Consider the following 25,981-nt stretch of genomic DNA (forward strand, 5'->3'; position numbering starts at 1 on the left):
AAAATGAAGAGATATGGTGCAGGTAGAAATAATAGTTTGACAATGCACATTTATCCTTAAATAAACACAGCAGCAGTAGCGAAAGAGCCTGAGTAAAACTACAGTTTATTTAGTGTCCTTGACTTAAAAAAAAAACCTTAATTGACTTATCTGAATGTTTGTCATACATGTAAATATACAATATTTGATGTATCTACATATGATTATTCAGCTGTAACCTGACAGGGAGAAAACACAGGTGGCAACAACTGAAAACGAAAATCCATTTCTTTCTAGGCTTATATCATTTGAAACATCTCTGTTTTGGCAATTTCACAGTTGGAAGAAATGGCTTGTTTAAACCTGAACCTCAATTTTTAATGGCTGGTGCATTTTTAAAAATCTTGCTCAACAGCATTTAAGAACTATATTGTAATTTACGGTAAATTCAAACAGCGACTAAAATTAGGTAAAACAAGTTAAGACTGCAAGACTATATGAAAAAATGTAATTGTAAGCTACATTCCTTCTAAAATCTCAGTTCTTAAACTTCACTACCTTCATCGTCACTTAATTAAATGCAGTAAATGTTTAACTCCTGGAGAATTATTAGATTGACAAATTTGTAATAAATGCTAAATGAAACTTCAATTTTACAAATTGATTGCCTATAAGCCGACTAGAATATTAATCAAGTTGCTTCTTTGTATGTTAATTTTTTAATGTGTTTTTCTACACTGCAACAAATAAAAACAAACTTTTAGTCAAACAGACTTTATACTGTACAAAACACAAGGGAGTTATATTACAAAATAAATTGTCTACATAATTGATCAACACAATATTTCAATCACAAAAGCATGTCCTCTTGCTGAAAACAAACCATACTTGGGCCTGCTTCTGCCTTTAGACAGCTGACACAAAACAGCTGATCTGTCTAGGATTTATTACCTAATAGTATTTTGATGGAATGCAGTTGCAAGCCAATAAGAACGCATGTCAATGAGCAAAAAGTCACTTAATTTCTCCCAAATATCTCCTTGTCTCACAGATGACACAACAAAGCAATGTTTTCTAATATGCACGAGACAGCAGCAGAACCAGTGTAGTTTAAGTTATCTCAGATTATTTATGAACAGGAATGGAAACGTAAACACAAGTGAAAAGACAATGACCACAAATTAGTTAATGTAAACTTTGCATAACATGAAGGGATTTGTTCCACTTGTGCGGTTTTACACAAAAAAACAAATCCCTGCAATTATCAAACTTTAAACTGAAGGCTCCGAGTAGACGTGATTAGGCCATCAGAAGATACCACTTGGGAGCTCCTTGCTAAACATGCCATCAAAGTCCAGCTCCCTGCTCATCAGATCCTCCTCTACACTCTCCAGCGCCCACTGATGGTCAGTCAGCTCCAGTGCTTCCCACTCCGCCTAAAAATCAAAGATAATAAATACCACGTGAAAAACAACTACCCATGCTCACAGTCAGTAGTTCATAATGCTGACGCCACATTACACACTTTGAAAGCTTTATTAGTGTCTGCAGGCATGGCCATAGCAGCTCCACTCATCTGCTCCTGCATGATCCTTGACTGATCGGCGCCTACAGGGAATAAATCACACAGAAAACACCATCAATATCTGGGTACAAAACATAATAAGCTCTTCAATCCCAGATATCACTGAATTCAGAAAATATCACGATTCACCGGTAGCTCGAATTTTTATGTTGTCATTAAACTGCACCAACCGGCACAATAAAACACTTAGATTATCTGTCGCTTATTTAAACTTACCGTTGTCTTGGCCAAGAATTAAGGAGTACATGCTTCGAAGTCCAAACACATTTAGGAAATACCATGACGCTGAGCTCACCCTAGATAATAAATGCACACAAAAAAACAGAGCAAATCACGGGAAGGTCATGCACTAGTTTAAGCTTTTGAGATTATTACATAATGACTGAAACAGTATATGACTACAGATCTCGTTTTATTGGTTTACCAGGAAGCATCCAGTGAGAGCAGCTCTATTCCTTGTTGCAACATGGGTTTAAAGCGTAGCGTGAGAGGGAAGGGAACCTTAGCTGTGTGAAATAGAGCACAAAAGAACTCAGTGTGTAACTTCCATGTAATATCACCGACATTGTTTTAAAGTGAAAATGAATGTTGTTTCGATGCATGCTGCGTCATTCAATGCAAGCTACAACATCAGATATCATTACTTGTCACAAATCCTGAAAAGGTCCAGTTGATCCAGCCACCAATGAGGATCATGGGAAGCACATTGGTCACGTTTCCCTTCATCATGTCTGTCAGCATGCTGGGATCTGTGCAGACGTGTAATGAACGACATTTTACCTTAGCAATGAATATTTTAGAGCAAAGCAAAGTGAGTTTGCGGCACTATGACAACATTACTGAGTCACCAACCTAGACACATATTGTATACATTACAAGAAGCTTTTGTTTTAGTCTTGATGTAGAGAAAATGGTCGGTCAACTGTATCTACATTATATGTCCTGATATACATCCACTTCTACTACAAACTGCACGGGCAGCTTCGTCGTCAGTAGGTGCTTCACTGGAGGTGGTCTCAAGCTATGCAAGTCCAAGTAAGTAACCTTCACATTTAGCAAACTCCACTTCATGTACAAGCACCATTTACTTGACCATTCTGCAGAATCTCAGTCAAGAGTGCAACGAATGAGTGTTACCAGCTGCCATTGTGCCCTCCTGTTCCATGGGTACAACTAACAGTCATTTACAATGATGATTAATCTCTAATATTTTCTCGATTTACTGATCAGTTGTTCTGTGTATGAAATGACAGAAAATCATGGGAAGTGTTGTTTGTCCAAGATGATGTCCTTAAATGTCTTGTTTTGTCCACAGCCCAACATTATTCTGTATATTGTAACAAAGGAGTAAAGAAACCATCAAAAAACAATTCTAAAGAAGCTTAAAACAGAAAATGGTGACTTTTCTGTTAAGTAGCTACTCAAAATGTAATAGTTGACAGCTGATTGATAGATCATTGAAGCGCTACTTGTGCCTGGGTTTTATTCTGTTGTGTAGTCTGAGCTACACTGTGGTTGCCTATTCATACTGACAAGACTTCATAGTATAATATCTCTTAGATGTTCTTAACCTATCTTTGTTGTAATATATGAATTATGAAACAGAAAAACAACTTTCAGTACTTAAAACATGATGTACAAGAATAAGCAACTCTAAACAAATACAGTGAAATTCCCTTCCTACGTTTGATTTGAAGTGGGTCATAGGGTAGAACTTCAGATTACGGACAGTAGACCTAACTTGGGTTTTTACATTTAAATCATTTCAATAAAATTGACATTTCTGTTTTAAATAAATGATCTTCTCTAATTTGCGTGGATTACAGAACTAATGATTGCATCAGAGTGCACCTTGTACTTTACGTAAAAGATTTACCTGTCATTGGAGAGGGTGGAACAACCTTTCTTTTGGTCTTCTTAAAAAACCCATCCTCTTGATTATTAAAGTAGAACTTCCTCATCAAAAAGGACTGAAACACAGAGAGATGTTTAATAACACCGCCTTAAGGTGTAGGCATGGAAAGAGCAATGGTTTAACTGTGTATTTTGTCGATTTAAGTATATTATGGGGGGAAAAATGCCTACCTGTTTGGGAATGTATTTTCCATTTTCTCTGAGAATTCTGCTCCGAATAAGAACCTGGCTGGATATGAACATGGGGCAACACATATTTCATTAAATCACCTGCAAATGTTAGTTAAATGTGATTCACTTTGCAATTAGGCAATCCTTACCTGTCAGAAACTTGTTCCAACGTCAGCTTCTTGTCACTTTGAAGAAGAATGGACACATAATGCCGTATGACCCCGACTAGGAAGGTGATGAAGACGATGGGCAACACCACCCACAATCTGATATTGGAGTCCAGCAGAAGCTCCGGCTCAGCCATCCTGCCTGCTGGCTTCACCACACAGCCACAAACACAGACAGCAAGGTGAGCGCTTGAAAAACGCTTTCTGTACATAAAAAGAAACTTTCTGTTCGAAGTAAATACTGGAGTAGTGTTAACTGTCGTGAGGCCTGCTTGTTATAACAGGTAAGTAAATTTGTAAGAAGCTGTATGTCAAGCTAGCACTGACGGTGCAGAGGGATGGGCTGACAGCCGATGTAGCTAGCTAGCAAGCGTCATTTATTCTAACGATGGATATTAAGCTAACTAACTCCCCTTGAATAAAACATCATCTAAACTCGACTTCACAATGTGGAAATTATCTGTTAAAGGAACTATCAAGTATGCATGTAAGTTCAACGGTGGGTAATAAAAGCTGACGCTAATGCTGCGCTAACGTTAGCCAGCTGGCTACCTTCTTCCTGATGTCCGGGTCACAGTAGGAGCGAGAAGCGAGCCGAGTTAGCGCAGCGACCAGCAGCTGCAGTGTTTCCTCCCGCTGCCAGAGCCACGACTCCTCCGCCGTACGAGGTAGTTTCAGTCAAGGTAGCAATCTCTAACAGCCCGCATTCACCGCCACGGTCATCGCGCTGTGGGCTAAAGGGATGAGAGCAGATTTCTGCTTCTGTAGCTCATCCGCATCTCACTCACCGGGACTGTAGCGCCACCCCGCGGTGATGGAGGAGGTGCCCGCAGCAGCGTGTGGTGTTCTCGGCCAGTGTTGTCCTGAGAGCTCGGTGTTAGACTCTGTGCTCCATGGTACTTGCGGTTGGCTTGAAGTCCTTTTTTATCAATAATAAATTCAAGGAGGGTCAAGAAATCGTTCAAAAAATAAAGGAAAAACATGTGCCGAATGTTTTGAGGTCTGATAAACTACAATTAATGACAGATTTAGTTTATTCAGTCCAACTTTTTAAATTGTATTACTCTGCCAAGGAAAGCTGTGGAGTTAAGTTTGTCCTTCTGTCTGTGCGCAACATTACTCAAAAACGGAATAACTGATTTGGATGAAATTTTCACGGAAAGTCAGAAATGGCACAAGGATCACCTGACTAGATTTTGTCAGTGATGCGGCTTATAGTCTGGATCCACAGGACGATCACATGACTGCAATCCTACTAAAAATCCACCACTGGGGACTTTTATCAGGACTTATCTGTTGGAAATCATGCAATGACTGAGCAGCTTCGTGTTTTCTATTTTATGTTCTTAAATTTGAAAGGCTTACTGGTGCCCTGAATGTTTGTCTCAGTGTCAATCCTGTTATTTCTGTAAGTACTTATGTATATTTTGGTTTATTTAATTTTTTTGTACTACATTGCTTAAATATTTAAACTGTCTTTGAGTATAATATTATTTAAATTAAAGTATTGTCTTATTTCATACTATATAGTGTGCACATTCCTGCTCACTGTAAAAATTGTATTACCTTTTATTACTTCTAATCTGTTGGAGTTGCTAAACTTACTATGTATTTACTTGCAGCATTTGCTTTTTAACTTTTTTTTATCTTTAGCAAATTTCTGCTTGTCATTATTACAGTTGTACACTAAGACATTGCGTTGAATTCCTTATATGTCAAAAATTATTTGCTGATATAATAGATTCTGATTCTGATTCATACCCCAAAAACATTGTCACAATTATTACATTGTTGTATATACTTTATTGATCTGGTACTGGGAAAGTCTGTTAGGTTATATCCCAGCTTGTTAGTAAGCTGGGTACAGAGCACAGGGTCAGTCATACTAAGCCGCCTCTGAAGCAAATACGGTTAAGGGTCTTGTTCAAGGGATTATTAAGAATGAGAATTAAGGTTAGTAGATGGTTTAATGCAAATCTGGAATACAGTAGATCTGCAAGATTAATGTCATATAGAGACATGTCATCTATTTTTAATTTATATTAGGATTGTTGAGATCTTGGGGAATTTGACACATATGGCCAAATTTCAGACTGATAATACAAATCCAAACCTCCATCCATCCATCCATCCATTATCTATACACCGCTTAATCCTCTTTAAGGTCACAGGGGGCTCAAGTCAATCCCAGTTGACTTAGGGTGAAGGCAGGGGACACCTGGACAGGTCGCCAGTCTATACAAATGCAAACATGTCATATTCTATTTCATTTCACAACTACACTATAATTTAAAATAAAATTAATATAGTAACTGAAATGCAGTTGAAACAGCTTGAAAATATTACATCATAAATCTTTGTCATTTCAGCCCCACTATAGTCATAACACTGGATTTTTAGTCAGACTTTAAGGGAGTTACATCACAAAACATACAGAAAAGCTGGTCTGCTAATGAATACTAAATATGCTCTGACTTAAAAGGATTCTGACCCTGATTTCTGGTGGACTCATCTCATTATTGTACAGTGAGGGAGACAATGTGCAGAAAAATACACACAAAGACATCAAAGTTAAAGCCTGATAAGAAAATATGAACGTGTAGGCTAGGTGTTACATACAGTGTTAAAGGTGGAAAATTTGTTATAATTATTTTTACTATACTATAACAGTCCTAAAGACATAGAAACAATAAAACAACACATGTGGTGCAATTTAGTAAACAAAACATGTTAAACAAACCCAATAATGTCTCATATTTTAAGTTCCTCAAAGTGTCTAATGTTTGATTTTATAGTATCTGTATGTATGGCTCTCACCACGATGTGTAGAGTATGATTATTCAGGATTGAAGACACATTTACCCCGACATGGCCATCACAGCATTCTTCCATTCCAGTTAGTTCATGCTTATTGGAACCATCATTTGTTTTTAAAGAGAACAATGACCCAGAACTACCTCAGGGTTCTGTAGTTCTTTTTCTTTTGTTTCCAAGCCTGCGAGAAAACTGTTCCTGGTGAGTGCTGGATTATGCTAGATGCTTTACACCATTCGAAGAGTGTGAAAAGTTGCTAACAAACCAAAATGTGTCTACCTTGAACATACCTTTAAAAATTAAATAATAATAACAATTTAAAATTAAAATGGTGTATTTAACTTTTTTATTGGTTAGCTACATAATTCCATCAATCTATAAGCTATAGCTGCTTAACCTTGTGGAAGCAGAGGGTGCTGGACCCTGCTCCAAATTTACAATTTTCAGTATTGCGAATTGCATTTCATGTGAATGACTGTAAATATTAGAAAATCATTGGGCAAAGTTTTAAGAAAATATGCACAAAATGTACATGCATATTTACAAGGCAACAAATAGGGCAAAGTTGTATGACATTGCAGAGTCTTGAAAGAAACACTGGATGGATGATGTAGTAAGCTATATGTTCCCTGAAGTGATATGTATATGAATATGATATATACAAGAAGTGTGCTTAACTGAATAAATTTGAGGCCAACTAAATCCTAAGAGTCTACAACTTCATCGTTATTAAACCAGATATAAAATCATGAAAAGGGGCGTCATCCCACCGAGGGAGACTCTTACCTTATGAGTCATTTAGAGCAATACAATCTTGCTACTTATATATTTAAAATGTTTTAAAGCAGTTTGGTTAATGTCAATTCACGTAGAACAAAATTATAACTCCACTACAATTTTATCATCACTGATATTTACATTTTTGACCTGTCAAATCACTGATCACCAGGGATGCTGAGCCTAAAGTAATGAGGAGTTCATCAGGGGGGTGTTTTTCCTCAGAAATTCTACTTCCCCTAACATCTTATTTACCCATCTTACAATAACAAATGTATATATTGCCCCACAATTTTATATGAATTTTGCAAGTAAAGTCGGACAAGAAAAAAGGTATGCTGTGGTCAAGTGAGGATATATGACGTTATATTACATTCTTATTTGTTTGCTCAGTGTGCTGAGTATTTAGTCGTTTTCCATATTGAGCCTCCACGATCAGTAGGTGGCGGTAATGAGCACTTATCCTGTTTGCAAACGGTGCTTTAAAAAAGAAGAAAAAAACGCTGCTCACAGGTCACCTGAAGAACTGAAATAACTTCTACAAAGCTTCTGTTATTATCAGGTCGTCATTGCGTTTAGCGAGCCGCATTGTTAAAGGGGTAAGGAGCATTGGCGAATGCGGGTTTGCGTTAGTTTTTTCGGCTAGTTTCTGCTAATTTAGTCGACGTAACGCTAGCTTATTCCTAGCTAACCGTTGCTCACTGTTGACTAAGGATCGCTGGTTTATGCAGGGCTGTCGATAAAAAAAAACAACAAACAGCAACATCTGAACGTTGTAGAGCAGCTATTTCTAGCTAAAGTTATTATCCATCTGAACTGTATTACGTGTTCTGCTCTTCGTTTAAGTACGGCGTGACTTATCTTTCGCTTAGATCCATCTTTAACCTCAATGCCACTTATGTTATGCATTGACACCCTAGTTTCATTCCTGTTGTGTTTTGTGTTTCGTTTTTCATTATTTTAGAATGCCTTTGTTCAGATTTGTCTCTTTACTGTGGCTAATGTGTTGCTATATATTAACTCTATGTCTTGCTTTAAAAATTGCTTTATATATAAATTTGACTTGACTTATGTTTGCTACATAAAGTGAAAAAGTATCCTCAGATTTAGAGGTTGTGTTGTTCTGACTGATGCCATTTTTAACAATGATTCCTGTTTTTTTCTTAATATTTCCACAGAATTTCTTCTTAATCCTACATTAAACCATGGGAACTGATAAAAGGCAAGTCATACTTAATATTTGTAATGTATTAGCACATGTCCAGTGTTTTCATATATTTATGTCAGTGGCACCTTTTTCTTTCTCAGGCCTAGTCGAGGTGAACGCAGTGGGCGATATGGTTCTGATGGGAGGAGAGATGATCCAGAATGGTACGACAGACGAAGCAGAGATATGGATAGGGATTATGATCGACGCTGGGTTGAAGATAGACACAGAGAACGCTTTGATGAACGCAGAGATCGAGACAGTCCAGAGGTAAGTGAACAGTCATTCCTTTGCAAGCTCGTGTTTTGCATGTCTCTGGTAGTAGAATACTGAACATTTTGATTTGAAAATTGATCATTACAGCTTGATTATAACATTTTTTGTCTGCAACAGAGGGGTCGAAAACGGCGCAACAGTGACCGATCAGACGATGAATATGACGGTGATTATCCAGAGCAGGACTACAAAGCAGAGCATGAGGAAGAGAGCAAGACTATTATGCTAAGGGGTCTCTCTCCCCATGTCACAGAGGATGATGTAAGTTCATGCTCGTCACCTAGCGATGTCTTCTTTCTTCATGAGCAACAGAATATCTCTTGCAAGAAGTTTGGCGGGATTACAGCCAGAAATTGAGAGGCAGTGAGTAGTTTGGACCAAGTTTAAATCTGTCAGCTTACCTGGAATATCTATAAAGTTTTCTAGTTGAAATCAGCCAGTCCTCAACAGTCATTGCAACTTATACCACATGTAAATGGCAAAAATTTAAAATCTCCTATACTAATCGGTTTTATTTACTAACTTCCATTGCCAGAATACTTAATCGAACAGGACTGTTTATCCACCATTAAGCAGTTGATTGTGGAAGGTGATGGCTGCCTTCTGCATTTAGTTTACCATGCATTTGAGTGTCTGTTCTGGCAATTTGTGGAGTAAGGAAATTGAATTTATTAGTGAAATTCACCTAAGTTGCTCTTTTGTGACTCAGAAAGAAAGAGGCAAGCAATAGTTTGCGGCCAGCCAATCTAAAAATGGCTTAAGCACTAACTCGTTGTAATATATGCAGGTAATTTAAATGTCTGGCAATAATAAAGACCAGTAATTGTATTCAGATGAGTGTGATCTTCATCGTCCTCTTCTGAATCTTCCAGATTCGCACAGCCCTTGAGCAGCTACAAGGACCCCAGCCTGTGGACATACGTTTGATGAAGACAAGAACAGGTGGGTGTGTGCTGTTCAGAGGAGCGTCTCTCATTCACTTCCTTGCTCTATCTTACAACCCACTTTACCTCCTTTATTGCTATCCCTGAATAAAAAAGACTTATATTAAACAGTCAAAGGATCCTTTCTGTTGCGTACAGTCTGGTTTGGTGATACAGTCAGGTAAGAAGGTAATTGTATGTACTACATCTTTGGTATTTTTGTACAGACTTGAAAGCTATGATAAATTCTACCACCAACCCCTTGACCTTGTAAGAACTCCCCTCACCTCCGTTTTACTTTAAATTGGACTGTACAAGCCCATTGTAAGTTTGAATGTTATATCAAAGCATTCTAACTAACACGCCTCCCGTCTATATTTGAATGCTGTCTCTAGGTATAAGCCGAGGTTTCGCCTTCGTGGAGTTTTATCACTTGCAAGATTCTACCCGATGGATGGAGACCAATCAGGTTGCCTCAACAATCACCAAGTTTAGAATTATTCTTGGAGATTAGAGCCCAAATTGACTAACACCATCACTATAATGCCAATTTACAGAGCTGACTCTGTTTGTGTGTAGTTAGAGAATCCTGGTCATTCAAATCTGTAATATCAGAGGTCATAGTTTTGGTTTCACAGTTGATTCATTTTATTGTAACATAGAGCAGATTTATTTGTTTTTTCTGTCAAAATAAGTTTGTCAGCAGCTTATTTAATTTAAGTTGTAGATTGCAACACCACTGTATAAAGATCTGGCATTTCAAAATGCAATGAAATCTTTTGTATGTTCTATAGCAAACATTAACCAAAACACTCTGCAAAAAGTATTCAGCTACATCAGCCTTTTGCCTCCACTTCTGAAGATTACACTTTCTGTTTACAGAGTGGTCTTGTTTAGTCTGTCTGCCCCAAGGTTTCATAGCACATTCTGCTCCAGCTCAGTCACTTGGATAGTTTCTCATCTCCATTTAACATCCGAAGACTGGAGTGAGACATGGACGAGCTGGCAGCACTCCGGTCCCAAACACCTAGAAGCATTTTTTTTTGAGACTTCGTTCCCTCATACTGAGAACTGCAGCTCTCTCTCTGAACTTCTCTTTCTGTCTCTGTTCCCTTTTACTCCCCGAGAAACTCCACCTAAGCAGCGAGAGTAAACCTAGCCACCCTTTCCCGTTCCAGCTGCTCTCACTCACTGGGTGGGGTAGTGGCAGGACCTCATCTGCCCTGTTGATCTGAAACACATGGAATCTTGATATAACTGATCGCCTTTGACTTCACAGAACAAGTTGGTGGTCCAGGGGAAAAACATTACGGTGCACTACAGCAACAGGAGACAGAAGTTTGAAAACTGGCTTTGCAATGCTGTGAGTGTTATTTCTGAGTATATTCTTTTTGTCTTTCCTGTTTTTATGTCCTAAAAAAAACCCACAATTGCTTGTTATTACAGTGCGGTCTGTACAATTTTCGGAAGAGGCTGAAATGTTTCAGGTGTGGAGCAGCAAAAGTTGGTGAGTTATATACTGAAGTAAAACTTTTCTTCATCTCTGCCAGAAATGTGCAGCGTTGTCTTACACAATATCAGTGGCTTGTACCATCTTGTAAGCTATATGCCTCTGTTTGTCATTGCTGAGTGTAGGAGAGTCCCCTGGAGTAAATGGTGTAAACGTCGAGTCTCAACAGCCAGGAGAATACAGCGGAGACAGTGAGTGTTTTTTTTTTTTGTTGACGCATTTAGAAATGTTACTTCTCTCCAGTATTCTGCTCTTACTAATGACCACTTTGTTATTCACAGCAATAATTCTGAGGAATATTGCCCCCCTGTCAACTGTCGATGGAATTTTGAACATATTGGCACCATATGCTAACCTGTCTGCCAGTAACATCCGCCTCATTAAAGACAAGCAAAAAGGACAGAATAGAGGCTTTGCCTTTGTGCAGCTCTCATCTCCTTTGGTATGTTACTGTACAGCAGGGTATTCATAATGTATGTTGGCATGTTTCTATTGCGGACGTGCACACATATGACGGTGTACTTTCAATATAGGAGGCTTCTCAGCTGCTCACCATTCTCCAGAGCCTTCAGCCACCCCTCAAACTGGATGGAAAAACAATTGGTGTGGATTATGCCAAGAGTGCTAGGAAGTGAGTCATCTCTCACACACGTGCTGCTTGATTCAACTTTCTGAGAATATCACACGCAAACTATTTTGGATGGGCACAGTGTGATGTGCTGTACATACTTTTTGTGTGCCAAGAATTAAATACAATCACTTAATTTATACTACATTATTGAGTCATAGTAATGTCCTGCTGCAGACAACTTAATTGGCCCTTCACAGAGCCTGGCGCAAGCAAAGAAATAATTTTGATGCTGCATGGTTTTAACATTAAGGGTTAACTAATAATTGTCTGTCCTTTCCAGAGACTCGGTGCAGCCTGATGGGATCAGGGCCAGCGCGCTCTCTGTTGCCAGCACAGCCATTGCTGCTGCTCAGTGGTCGTCCAGTCAGGTATCAGGTTTTCACATGGGTTCACGTGTATTTCTATGTAATTTAAATTCTTTGTCCTTAAAATACCATGAAACTCACAAGTACGTGGTCTGGCATTAAATTAAGGGAAAGAGCACTAGTGATCAGAGGCACTTGAAGATTATGTCCGTACCAATGTCATATATGGCAATCATAGAAAAGGCAATTGTGGGGAGTGTGTGGGAGGATTTAGCATTTATCTGATGTCTTTTCAGAGATTCTTACTGTGAAGATGTGAATGGAACACATATGTTGTATTATTTGACCAAAATGACTCAATTTTTTTGATCGTTTTTTTTCTGGAGTCGCTTTGGACAAAATGTATGTCTGCAGATTTCAAATAAATGCACTTTCACGAAGTCGGAAATTGGAATTAAAACTGAGATAATACGGATTATGCAGTCATGGTAAAATTGAACCGTCTTTGCTTGTTTTGAGCTGAAAATGCAAAAGACACAGGGACATGTGAGACCTATTATGCAGAAAATTAGCACCATATGGAACCTTGAAATGAGACTATTTTCTGTACCTATGCTAAACCAAATTACTTCTGTAATTTCAAACATTTGCTATTTTTTCCAGCTTTCTGCACATTGTTTTAATTTACTAGACAGTATACTAGAGTATCGGTGTCTCTTGTCAACGATATCCAGCTGTGTAACATGAGCTTTCCCCTGGGAGTCCTCCTCATCTCCTCTCAAATTAAAATCCAATATTTCCTCTTTGCCCTGGCAGCCCTTAATGAAAAATGACGTTATTTTTTTTGTTGGTATTTGTCATTGATTTACTCTGGCGTTCTTCCATTTCGTGCTAAATAAAACATGTACAGTTGGTTTGTTTGTTAGTTTGTCAAGAGATTTATATTGAGACCAGAGGGACCTAAACAAATAAACGGTGACTACAAAGCTACTAGCAGCTGCAGAGTTACTTCTCAATTGGAGTATAGAAGCCTGTTCAATTTTCCAAGGAGTCATTTAATTCATTGTGTTACAAACATAATGATCAAGTGGAACATAACATGCTTTAGGTTCAATATGACATGAAGTCACAGAACAGGTTAACTGACTTAAAGCATTTATTTATATTTGTACCAATTCAGTTGCAAATGGCCCGTTTTATTTGATTACTGTGTTGTTACTGACTTTGCTCCATACTTGTTTTTATTTTTGAAGCTACAACAAGGTTCAGCTGCCACGTCTGATTTCGTTTCTCTTCCAGAGGGCTACGCACAACAAGCACAGGTCAGTTCAAATCCCACTTTGTCACTACAATGATTTTAACAAGAAAGACCCTTGATTGATGTACTGTCAATCATTGCCTCTGATTTGGGGACAGAATTATCAAGTATGGCCGCAGCAGCCTGAAGGATTGGCTCCTGTCGTTGGAGATGGATTACTGGGAGGTAATCAGAGGTGTCAATCATTAACAGATATTTGAGGTCCTTTTTTTGTACAGATGCTGAGATTGCTAACTTTCTCATTACTGTCTGCAGCTGCTCCTGGAGTGAAGACTTTGATCCCTACAGCCCCAGGTGTGGTCATATCCCAGGCAGCTCAGGTGTACCAACCTGTCATTATCAGCCAGCCTGCCATACAGGTAAATACTGTAGAAATATAGCATCTGTGCACTGCAGTCTGCTACTGGTGGATATGATATTTTATCACTCTGGTATTGTACAGTATGTGCAAAAGTTCGTCATGATTTTTTCCCCTCTCTTTCAGACACATCAACTAGTGAGGCCAGTTGTTGCAACACAGCAGGCTGCTAGTGTTTCCACCACATCACCGATAACACCGGCCTCTTCCACGGCTGCAACAACAGTCTCTGCTACTTCGACTGCTAGCACAACAGGTGAGATTCTGAATTAATCCTCTGCGTAGAGCGGTTAGTGTGGATCCCGCATCGACCCAGAGGCCTTTAACAGTCTGATTCCCAGCTGGGAAACATTGGCTGCATGTCATTTTTCTACTGAAACTATAAAATATATAATCTAAAAAAAGGGAGTACTGTTCTGTGTGTTGATGAATGAAGCCATGATTTTAGAAAACCTGTTTTTGATTTGCATATTTTTCTTTTAATATCTGCAGCTGTCCCTGACACCTCCACGTATCAGTATGATGAGTCTTCAGGTTACTATTATGATCCACAGACTGGCCTGTACTATGATCCCAGCAGCCAAGTATGTACACTGTGCTTTTACTGAAACAACATGATCTACTGCTGCTTTTGTATTCTAATTTCATTCAATGCTTTCTATTTATCTTCCCTGCTTGCCATCGCTAGTACTACTATAACTCTGAGACTCAGCAGTACCTCTACTGGGACAGTGAGCAGCAGACATACGTTCCTGCACCGACTGAATCAGACACGAGCACAGAGCAAGCTGCAGCGAGTTCCTCCACCACCAGCAAAGAGCCTAAAGACAAAAAAGAGAAGCCCAAAAATAAATCTGCACAGCAGGTAAATGCTGCTTCGAGAAATTTGCTTTTGTCAGTGGCTCTTATATTGTCTCTGAAATAACTTTTCTTTTCATATTAAACTGCAGATTGCAAAGGACATGGAGCGCTGGGCGAAAAGCTTAAATAAGCAAAAAGAAAGTTTTAAGAGCAGTTTCCAAGGCTTAGGAGCTTCCAAGGAAGAGGACAGGAAAGAGTCTGCAGCTGCAGATGCAGGTTTCTCACTTTTCGAGAGGAAGGTAATGTAATAGTCGCTATTATTCCTCAGTATGATTTGGTTTGGAATGATGTAATGGTAAACAAGAAACTATCAGTGCACACTGAAATTCTGCTCACTGGGAAACCCCACTAACTCACATTTGGATTTTTTTGCAAATTAAATTAAAACCCCTAATTTGATCTATTGGTTTGTTTATCAGGCACATAAATCTGCATTGCTTCCATCTTTACACACATCTGAAATAGCTTTTCGTTGATAGTGAATGTGAGATGACTGACTGGCAGTTGTGTTGTGAAACTTTACACTTAATTTGTTGCCTTTCAACAGATGGGAAATTTTGAGATCTCGTCCCTCTTGGCTGAACAATTCAAGCTGACAGAGCAGGAGATTCCCGCAAAGGTTTGTTGTCTCTGCCATTATTGTCCTGTTGCATTGGTAATAGCAAAACAACTTAATACTCTGGGGGTTTTTTTTATTGCAGAGTGATTTTTTTGCTGCCTACAATGGTGATAGTGACCCAGAGGAGGGTGGCTCAGATAGAGCGGTAGAGGACGAGGGAAAAATAACAGACTGGAAGAAGATGGTTTGTCTGCTGTGCCGCCGTCAGTTCCCCACCAAAGAGGCTCTGTTGCGTCACCAGCAGCTCTCTGACCTCCACAAGGTGAGGATGGGAAACAGCAGGCGTTTAATGTGCAAGTAGCTATGAATATTCCGGGCACTGCCATCTGTTCAGTGCATAAAAAAAAGTACATTACGGAGAAACTGAGGTTACATATATTTATGTGAACATAATGTTGGTTTAGTTTTCTTTTGATTGGGCTATTAAAAGTTCTTTTAACTGTTTTAGCAAAATTTGGAAATTCAGAGAAGATCGAGGCTTTCAGAAGCCGAGCTGGAGGAGCTAGAGAGGAAAGAAACTGAGGTATGTGACCCAAAAATGGAAACCTTTATTCTCCGTCTTTTTTTTTGTTTTCATGGAGAATGTATTGAATAACCTGTGATCATTTTAACAGCTGAAATACAGAGACAGAGCTGCAGAAAGAAGGGAGAAGTACGGTGTTCCTGAACCTCCTGTACCGAAGAAGAAATTCTATCAAGCACCAGCCCCGACAGTGTAAGTGCTGATCATGAAATGTCACTCCAAGCCACCTTTAAAATTCCAGAAATGGACCTTTTGTGATTCTAGTGAAGTCTGTTATGCTTTGTTAATTCTAACTCTCTACTGTCTCCTGTCATTCATTCAGAAACTATGAACAGCCCACCAAAGACGGCCTGACAAGTGATAATATTGGCAGCAAAATGTTGCAAGCGATGGGCTGGCAGGAGGGCAGAGGTCTGGGGCGCCACCAACAGGGCATCACTGCTCCCATCTCGGTGAGTAGACAAATAACAAATCAGTGCACTTTCACAGTTTTTTTCTTCGGTATAACAGTCATTTCCTCACAAACAGATGGAGTTTGTATGTCAGAGTGTTCTTTTGTACACGCAAAGCAATTAGCACGGTTACCTGAGGGGCACCTGCGGCCGATCTGTCTCCTCTAATAACTGTCTTTGCTTCTCCACACAGGCTTCATTAAGGACCAAGGGCACGGGCTTGGGTATTAAACAAAGCTCATATGAACTATCAGCATCTGACACATACAAGGATGCTGTTCGTAAGGCCATGTTTGCACGCTTCACTGAGATAGAGTGAACTGGAGAGAAGAACGATCACTCTGGACTGTGAAATTTAAATTTTGTGGCCAAAACATCTTGCTGTTACAGAAAAGTAGATATATCCCTTTGTACAAACTGATCATGTATATAAGATATAGTTGTTGATTTTTTTTTTAGTTTATCTTGATATTTTGTCATCCAAAATATGTTTTAAAGGCGATGAACACACACATTTTGTATAGTGTTGCTATATTAAGTTGCTGAGGACATGTTTCTGTGAGAATCAATGTGGTGATTAAACCTGTCATTCGTGCTCACAGACACTTGTCTGAAAGATGATTTTTTTTTTTTTTTCCAAGTGTAAATTTCTGTTACTCTGAATTCTAAAATAAAATAAAATTACTAACGGATGCAAAGTTGTGTGCTGATGTGACTGGTTCGGCATTCAGTCAGCCATCTTGTTACTGTCGTTTCTCTGATTTGTTGTGAAGATCAGACTCCACTTTTTTATTCAGTAAGCAGCAGCAGTTTCAGGAATCACAGAGGCTCTGTCACAGTTCCTGTGCTGTACACAATAAATTACTAAGTGGTGCTAATGATCTCTGAGATCAATATTTACAGGGCTAATGGCTCCAAGATTTGAGGAGCAGGTTGTCAGTCTCCAGAGTTACTTGACAGTGGCTGGTTATTGTCAGATTTATCTCCTATGGACCGTAGCCTCCTGCCTGAGGGAAGTGGCTCGAAAAGTTTGTGTCCAGGGTGAGAAGGGTCGGCTGTGATCCGGCCTTCATGCCCTTGAGTCTTGGAGACATACAGGTCCTGGAGAGATGGGAGGCTGCAGCCGATCATCTTCTCAGCAGAGCTACAATGCTCTGAAGTCTGTCTGTCCCTGGCAGGGGCCCCAGTGACCACACGGTGATGGACGAGATGAGGATGGACTTCATGATGGCGGTGTAGAACTTTGTATCGGGCTGGGGCTTTCCTGAAGTCCATCCTCATCTTCACTGTCTTCACAGCATTGAGCTCCAGGTGGTACATATTGATTTAACGACCGAGTATGTACAATAATATAATTTAAGTTATTCTATATTGTGTAATTTATTATCTGAATTTAGCTTAAAATATCTTTAGTCAAATAATGTGAGTTTGTGTCATAACGTGAAAGTGTTGTGAATGTCAGGATGCTATTGTACTTGTCTTTGAGGCAGGGAAGGGATTTTTTAAATTTTTTTAAATCAAAAAAACTCTTTCCAAGTTGTTGGCATTCAGGATTTGAGTTCTGATAGATCAAGTGTAATTGAGAGGAACAGGGTGAAACATCCATAGAATAGCATACACTCTCAGTCGCAGCTGGTGGACATGCGTGGATTCGCCGACCAGCAAGGGCGCGAGCACCCGTCCAACGCTGCTTGCAGCTTTAATTTTTTTTTTTCTTGAAATCCCTCTCAGTATCCTTTGGACCGAATGACTACAGTTTTGTTGAACTGTATGTGCTCTAAATCCAGTGCTCAGCCACTATTTTATATAGTAGATTGATTGATGTAGTGACCTGATCTTCCTGATCCTGGAACTGGCTGCTCTTTGTGCTGGTTTCTGTCATCACATCTGTAATCTTTACTCTCTGAGTGACGCTCAGGGTAAATATCTCATTTCAGTTTGAATAACTGTGGATTCTAAGTTGTATAAATCCTTGTTGCCTGGTGACCTGTACTGCAGTCGCATTCAGGGATGTCACAAAAGAGCAGTCGATAAGGCGGCACCTTAGAGGAAAATATGCAGCAAATCAACACTTTCAAACACCACCAAGCATCTTGTCTCTTATTATATTGGATTTTTTTTGGCAGCCTGCATGTCATCTTTCCTGGAGGCATAATGTGTGGCATATTTCTCCTGCTCTTGCTTTAGATGTTAGTGCTTTGAAGGTGCCTCACAGATTCTTGCGATGTTTGTCTCATTCCATCTCTTGGCTCTTTCGTGGAGAAACAAAGAAAATTTAAAGGCAGGTTGCAAAAATATAGAAACTTCTGCCACTCTTAACAGGTGCTTTATTCTTCTTTTGCTCTCTAATGACTATTCAAAGCGGAGGATGGAGTTGGTGTGAAATTGTTGCTGCTTCTCTGTGGCTGTCTGCTTTTTTTTTTAATGTGTTACGCAGATGAATGTGTTGTCGAACATATTTCAAGTGTGAAGATTCACTCTCATCCTCATCACTAGGGGGCACTGACAGTTTTTAATTCCTTCAACAAGTCATTATTTAACATAATTAAATGATTAAACCTCTCACAAAAGCAACTAAAATGATCCTACAACAAATGAAACCGAATGAAAATGTTTCATTTCCAAAAGTTCCGCTTTTACAAAGTGCTTTGATCATTTTGGATGTGCTCTCATGCTTATCAATTGGCCGCCTTTTATGCAAAACTGCTTGTCGGATTAAATCCTCTCTCTGTTTCGCTATGTTTGTAGTTTTATATCAGTTTACATCAGCAGCCTCCCACACTGTCTGTCACAGAGTCAAGCTGGGCACAGGGTGGGTGGGGTGGGGAGGATTATGATCACCGGTGTTGGGTCATCATGCAGTGGAAGTAAATCTGAATCATTAGCTTTTTCTAGAAGACACCCCCACTGCCGCTCCTGTCAGGATTCCATGTGTCGTACCATGTGGTGTGAAGAAGATGGAAGCCAAATCTTCCCCAGGTCTCCTGTTGACTACCAGCCAAACAGTGCAGATTAACTAACCCTGTAGTAGCAGAATGACAGCTTTGATCTCCTTGTTGATTAATACTGCAGCACAGAATGAACTGTGCTCACGGTCTCACAGGGACATTTGTGAATGCCTACTCAGTTTTCAGCGTGGCTCCGGCTCAGCTTACCAGAATCTGTGTCAGTTGACTAAGCCGTTTTGCATAACGCAGTCAGTGGCCACATTTGTGCTCAATAAAATGGTGAGAGGACGAGACTGACATTTATATACATGTCACAAAACTATAGAGAGTGGGAGCATGGATAAGGCTCCATTCATGCACGGTGTTTATTTTGCAGAACCAGCCAGATGTTCAGAGATCTCTGAGGTTCCTTAAGCTTATGCACATTTCTCGATTTTATCAGGTCTGGATGCAGAGTTCTAAATTTTAGGTTGAGTAGTCCTTGTGTCTTTGCTTTAGGCCTGTTGTTCTGTGCCATTTTGGAGCAGGTCAGATGACCCAGATAATAGCTTTTACCTTAGAGCAGAGTAGCATTGACTTTCCTTTTACATTTCACCTTTATAACCGGCTGCAGTGACAGGATAGCTTTCTCTCAATGATACTCAGTTGTGCTGTCACAAAGACCCACATAATATTTCATCTCGTTCCTTATCACGTCCTATTGCACCCTCTAAAAAATATCACACAATAAAATCAAATGTTTTTGTGTCAATAAATTTGTTTAAGTTGGACTGTATTAGACGGCATCAAGTCATAGATTGTCATTAGTATTAATAAGTGAAGCTTATAGATCACAATAGAGAATCCAGTTAGCTGGGAATTGAAGCAGCTGCGTTTTAAAAATACTGCTGAACTGTTTAAATTCAAACTGCTTTTACAGTTTTGTTGTATTAGAAAGCTGTAGTGGCTTTGCTGCACCAGAGACGTGTCTGGATTTAAAGATAACAGTAATGTGAGCTGGCAGAGATGCGTGCACACTGACACGCACTCACACACACTCCGAGTCCAGTGTTTCCATCACTTCAGAATACATTACACTGATCTGCATTTCTTTCCTGGTGACTTACCCTCTTCCTTAACTATGACAGGCAAAATCATAACTTTAACCTAAATTTAATCTTAAAGTAGATAACTTAAATTTAATGATTTACATGAAGAGCACTTTATTTTTGTCCCCAAAAGTGAGATAGATCCTCAAAACATAAGTACTGCAAGTCCACACAAACACAATTACTTATCTAATGCACATTCAAACGTCCATAAAAATACTGAACTTAATGTGATCAAGAATCATCATTAAACATTGTTCAAATTATTTTGGGATCAATTAACATCAAAATTAGCATTTGATTAGGCATCTTGCTGGAATTTTTCAGCCATAGAAATGAGAAACTGACATCTGTGCTGTGTCTTCTTGCTGAACTCTGAGTGGTCGTTTTATTTCTGCATATATCTGATAAACTGTCCTACACACCACTCCTTCTCCTACATCTTGTATTATTGCACCTGGTTAAGGTTATTAAGAGTTACAAACCATAGTTATTTACTGACATTATTTCGGAGAAGAATCTAAGTGAAGTTGTTGATTTGGCATCCATATGCTGCACTAAATGAATAATGTAACCATGGAGAACTGAATACTGGTTGTCACTTGCTGTCTCTGCTCTGGCTTTAATGCTTCTTAAGACTCTACACATTTGCCGTGATGACAAGACTGAGCTTTTAGTTTTTGCACGACTAACTTATATTTTAAACTGGGATTCTGCACAGACAGATGCTGTGAATTAAGTCGCTGTTATCAGTGTAAACAGGGGAGCTCTGTGCGCCATGTTGTCAGGTGGAGTGTTGGAAAGCTGCACTGATCCTAAGGACATACTGTACAATGTCATGTTTGTCTACATCTGAATTGTTTGTGTTCCTTTCCTCAGGGATCAAAAAGGAAATACATCTAAGACTATACTCAGAGCAACTTTCAAACAGGAGAACCCACACTGCTCATACACTCCTCGTCTCATGCAGGCCAGTGGTTTAAAAGTCCGGGCCAGCTGTCCAAACAGAGCGAAACTGAATTCAATATCGGAGGAACTTATGATCTGCACATTCATTTAGAAAGAGTTTAGATGTATTATTGCATCTTAGTGTTCATAAAATGAGGTATTTTTGTCTTATATTTATTTGCTGCTCCATGAATGCTTTGGATATTTCTCCCATTGGGCCTTTAAGACAAACTTTCTGATACTATCTGCTTGGAGCTATTAGGCTGAGCCTCAGTGTGTTATTAACCAACACAACATATATTTATGTTTTTTCTTTTTGTTTTTGTTGTACTTTGCCAATTTCTTCTGGTGTAAGGAGAAATCAGATAATGCCGGTATATTTACCTGTAAATGCTGCTAAATGTACCAGTAGTTAGAAATGTTTTACATAAATAGTCTCTGTGCTTTCTTTAATTACATACTCTCTCCCTGCTGTTCCCATGGAATTTGTATTGTGTATTTGTCTTTGCTTAAACGTTATATTTGTATATCATGCCTTGTGCAGATACAGGAGTTTAATGACGCCGTAAAATTGGGTGTCCAGTCACACCAAGTTCATCCCTTGAGCAACATTGTTTGGGACTAACTTTGTCACTTGAGCCTTTCATTTTCTGGGTTCCTGTTATTGGAGTGATTCCCCAAGGCCAAACCAAGCAGCTGGCAAAGGGAAGAAATTTGATGAGTTGTCTGTAAAAATTTGATGAACTTAGAGAAGGTGACAGACTGTGAGAATCTCTGTAATGTGATGGTTTTAGTGAAGCCTTTTGTTGTGTGCAATCCAATTTGGAGAATGTAATTTTCTGTCCTGAGTGAAAAGCAGATGTGATGACATAAACATGGAGCGAGACCGTTGTAATCAGATAGGAAAAACATTGTTAGTTATAATTGACTCAAGTTATCAAATAAGCTCCATCGTCCTTATTTACGGGCACCAAAAAATATTGTTTCCTGTCTGGAAAAAAATCCAAAAATTCAGCAAAAAAAAATTCTCCAAATTTCTGGAAATTTGCAAAACCTTAAGGAAGAAAATTCTAATAATTCCTTAAAAGTTTCCTTAAAAGATTTATTTTTAAAAAATCCCCCAAATTTGGCAAAAAAATCTCGTAAATATTTTCAAAAAATGAGTAAAAATCTTAAAAACATCTAAAGTGATTGCATATATATCAGTAAAACTTCTAATATTTTCTTGAAGAACATTCACAAAAAATCAACCAAAATCCAGCAAAATTTGTTGGACTTTGGTAGATTTTTTTGTGTGAATGTTCTTAAGAAACATTTTTAACGTTTCTTTTTTCCACCAGAAAATGTTCAAAGATTTCCCAAAAATGTTGAAAATGTGGACATCAGAAGTTTCACTGAGAAAATATTTTTTTCCCCACATTTTCAAACTTTAAAACGGGTCAATCTTGACCCCCCACAGGACGACACGAGGGTTCAGATGTAGGCATATTTACCATTTTACACTGATCAACTGCACTATCACTTCGATTCTGAAATGCAAATGTTTTTGCACATTTGTAATTTGCAACTGCAAGCAAGCTAACATCAGAGAAGCATTTAAAAAAAATTTCTATCCAGGAATATTTTTTTTCCCCTTGTCTTTGCTGCCTGCACTCTCACACACTGACCTTCTTCCCTGTTCGGGCCGCAGCGTTTCGACTCCCTCCTGGAACATCCAGGCTGGTCCTTCAGGGAATTCCTCCCACAGAGAGGAATAGTGTTCAGGACATCTCTCTGTCCTGCAGAGCGAAATGTGCATGAGTGTCTAAGTACTGCAGCACAAACTCTTTGATGGTCAAAGAGGAAGATGGGCAGGTGGCTCAAGTATGTGTTTATGTGTGTAGGAGAGGGGACACTTTGTGAAGTTCTTTTGTAAAAACTTTCTGGGATGATTGAAGTCCGGAGAGAATAACAAACAGCAGTCCTCTGGTATGACAGATGTCTCCTCTCGATAAATGCTTCTGAAACGCTTTCATTATTCTAACTCACTGTGTCGTTATGTAACATTTACGGTTGCTGGGAATGTGCTGTTTTTGTTTGCAGCTGATGGACCTTATTGCCGGTTGCTAGAAGTTCAAAAACATCTTCTATCGTATGAAATACAGAATATGAATGACAACATGGTTGAATGCTCCAGTAGAATCTTGCAAGTTATTCATGATTTGGTTCCAAAAGCAAGAATAAGCTTAACTTAAAGTGACCTAAAAGTGCTACAAGTGAATGAAAACTGAGCTCCTGAGCTCAAATATCAAGAGATCCCTCTCCAAGATAACCAAACCAACTCCACCTGTTGATGTAGAAAGTGTTATATAGCTGGGTAAAAGCTTGTCCCTTTATTTGGGTTTGTTTTTGTTGAAGTATTGGGGAATTATCATTAAATAAAATCAAAACAATTAATTTTAAATATGTGCTTACATTTTCAGGTAGAGGTCATGAAGCTTAAACATTCTCCTGTCCATTTTAGTGATCACTGGCAGGTAAAAAGCTACATTCTTCTGAAATCAAAATAATGCATGATCTCATTCTCAGTTAGCATTTTAAAATCTGTGTTTCTGAATATAACTGTGTCAACTTGGTGCTGATGTATATTTCCAAATTCCAGCTAAACATCTGTTGTCATTTTTAAGGTGGATCATATTTTAATTCATATAAATGAACCTGATCAGCTGCACAGACATGCACTTTTCTTTAACACCTCACTCATAGGCCCCAAAGCGTCACATCTGCTGTTGTTAGTGTTAACTGTTGCATACATGAATCACCGTCACACTTGGTTCACAATGAATTAATCAAACCTTCACTGTAGTTCCACATAATGAACTATTTCATTGAAGCTCTCAGGTAATTTCATAACCACATATTTTCCACAGCGCGGCTATTTATTGCTCATCCATGAGTGGGCCGTGCAGCAGGGATAATCACTCGGTGACTGGTCTCTTACCCAAATGATGAATGTGCCAGTAGATTGACCTTAATTGACTTTGATTGCAGCATCTTCCAACAGGGCTCAGCAAAATAAACTGAATGGGTTTAGTGGTCTGTGATGAGATCTTTTCTTCCCTTTTCTCCTAATTATGTCCACGGTTGGGGTTGATGGGCGGCCGAGGACGGGAGGAGACCACAAACCAAGCTTCTCGGCAAAGACCTCAGATGTCAGAGTCTTAATATGCTTTGCTTTTTCTAGTTCTGCCTTTAAAAGTCGAAATCCACTTATGTATTTATTCCAAAGGTACAAGCTGTTGAAGTGTTACATATTTTTTCTGACCTCCCAGAAGTCACAGACGGCCATTGTTTTCAGAAATCCATTGAAAGTTGTTCAGAAGACTTCACTGCTTTGTTGATGTGATGTAATAGGTTGAATGCTGAGTGTAATGCTTTATTGTTCGTACAAAGATGGCTTAGCAATATCTATGCAACTTTTGAAAATGAAATCATCATCAAACAAGGAACAATTTTAAAATTACTATTTCCTTTTGAGACGATCATGTTAAAGTCAAAACAACAGCAGAATTTTCAGGACATCTTGAAGAAACTGGAAACATCTTTAATCATTCTGAGGCGTAAATGTTAATCTTTTACACCAAAATTAATTTCAGTTCAGTGTGATGCCTTCAAAATGGAAGGAGGAATAATGCAAGGTTGCCTGCATGTGCTTTTAAATCAGAAATAACAAACTTAGCAGTATAATTAGCCTACAAATTCTTGGTCAGTGTTCTTTGTACTGATCTGTGTTAGGTACTATGATGTTAATTTCATAGGGCAAAAGAAGAATTTGTCTGATCAACATGTGCATCATACTTGATTGGTGTTGTCCTGCCAACTAATTGTGAAAACACTTAAACCACATGATGTCTGCCAGTGTTGAGCCAAGAATACAGACTGTTTGTCAAAGTTGACCTCTGATCTCTGTATGAAGACAAAGACTTCGGTCAGACAGAAATTATTTTTATTGAACTTTTGTGTTTTTCAGTAGACGTTAAAGAGGTGTGATTTTGTGCATTTAAAGGAAAATAATAAGAGTATGCTATTATATAATGGAAAATGTTTGACCACAAGATCAGCTTGAAATGGTTGAACAATGCTCAGAGACTCACAACCTGAAGGGTAGTTTTTGTTCTCTTTTGCACAAAATAAGGAACACTTTAAGTGGTCCAAGCAGCATGTTGGTCAGTCGGCTTATCTGATAAAAACTAAAATAATTTCTTACCTCTTATTTCTTACCTCTCAGGAAGATGTTTCACAGAGTATCTTGGAGGAGAGAAGTGTAATGCCTATCCACGGGGGTTCCTCAAGGATCAATGCTCGGTCCCCTCCTCTTCTCAATATACACAGCCTCAGTTGGTACAATAATCCATTCTCGTGGTTTCTCATACCATTGCTATGCTGATGATACCCAGCTCTTGAATCAAACCAATTCAAACTCTGCCAGACACTTGAGTGTCATGATCGATGACCAACTAACCTTACGGCTCATGTGGCCTCTGTTGCTTGGTTGAGTTGATTCTCCCTGTACAATATCAGGAAGATCAGACCCTTCCTGTGTGAACATGCAGCTCAACTCCTGGTAC

General features: G+C 38.9%; 2 protein-coding genes across 3 annotated transcripts; one reads left to right on the forward strand and one right to left on the reverse strand.

Annotated features, from left to right (window-relative positions):
* Positions 1 to 88: 88 nt before the first annotated feature.
* On the reverse strand, positions 89 to 3,953 carry emc3 (ER membrane protein complex subunit 3). Its single transcript, XM_022192221.2, has 8 exons — positions 3,799 to 3,953; positions 3,650 to 3,707; positions 3,441 to 3,534; positions 2,209 to 2,313; positions 1,989 to 2,070; positions 1,781 to 1,860; positions 1,505 to 1,587; positions 89 to 1,415 (listed from the first exon to the last, which is right to left on the reverse strand). Exons 1-8 carry the CDS (start codon positions 3,951 to 3,953, stop codon positions 1,287 to 1,289), a joined length of 786 nt encoding a protein of 261 aa, XP_022047913.1. The 3' UTR covers positions 89 to 1,286.
* Positions 3,939 to 17,082, forward strand: LOC110949902 (RNA-binding protein 5-like). 2 transcript variants are annotated; one of them, XM_051947865.1, is made up of 25 exons: positions 3,939 to 3,998; positions 8,586 to 8,629; positions 8,716 to 8,884; positions 9,008 to 9,151; positions 9,763 to 9,832; positions 10,209 to 10,282; positions 11,093 to 11,176; positions 11,260 to 11,320; positions 11,449 to 11,514; positions 11,605 to 11,765; positions 11,857 to 11,954; positions 12,235 to 12,322; positions 13,513 to 13,581; positions 13,676 to 13,742; positions 13,833 to 13,936; positions 14,062 to 14,191; positions 14,428 to 14,519; positions 14,624 to 14,800; positions 14,886 to 15,035; positions 15,344 to 15,415; positions 15,498 to 15,677; positions 15,864 to 15,938; positions 16,030 to 16,130; positions 16,261 to 16,390; positions 16,584 to 17,082. In XM_051947865.1, exons 2-25 carry the CDS (start codon positions 8,613 to 8,615, stop codon positions 16,707 to 16,709), a joined length of 2,505 nt encoding a protein of 834 aa, XP_051803825.1. In that variant the 5' UTR covers positions 3,939 to 3,998; positions 8,586 to 8,612; the 3' UTR covers positions 16,710 to 17,082. The 2 variants fall into 2 exon arrangements, with proteins under 2 accessions (XP_051803825.1, XP_022047911.1); XM_022192219.2 differs by lacking the exon at positions 3,939 to 3,998 and adding an exon at positions 7,864 to 8,006.
* The last annotated feature ends 8,899 nt before the right edge of the window (positions 17,083 to 25,981 follow it).

The sequence above is a fragment of the Acanthochromis polyacanthus genome, chromosome 5, assembly GCF_021347895.1.
Source record: "Acanthochromis polyacanthus isolate Apoly-LR-REF ecotype Palm Island chromosome 5, KAUST_Apoly_ChrSc, whole genome shotgun sequence".
NCBI classification, from domain to species: Eukaryota; Metazoa; Chordata; class Actinopteri; family Pomacentridae; genus Acanthochromis; species Acanthochromis polyacanthus.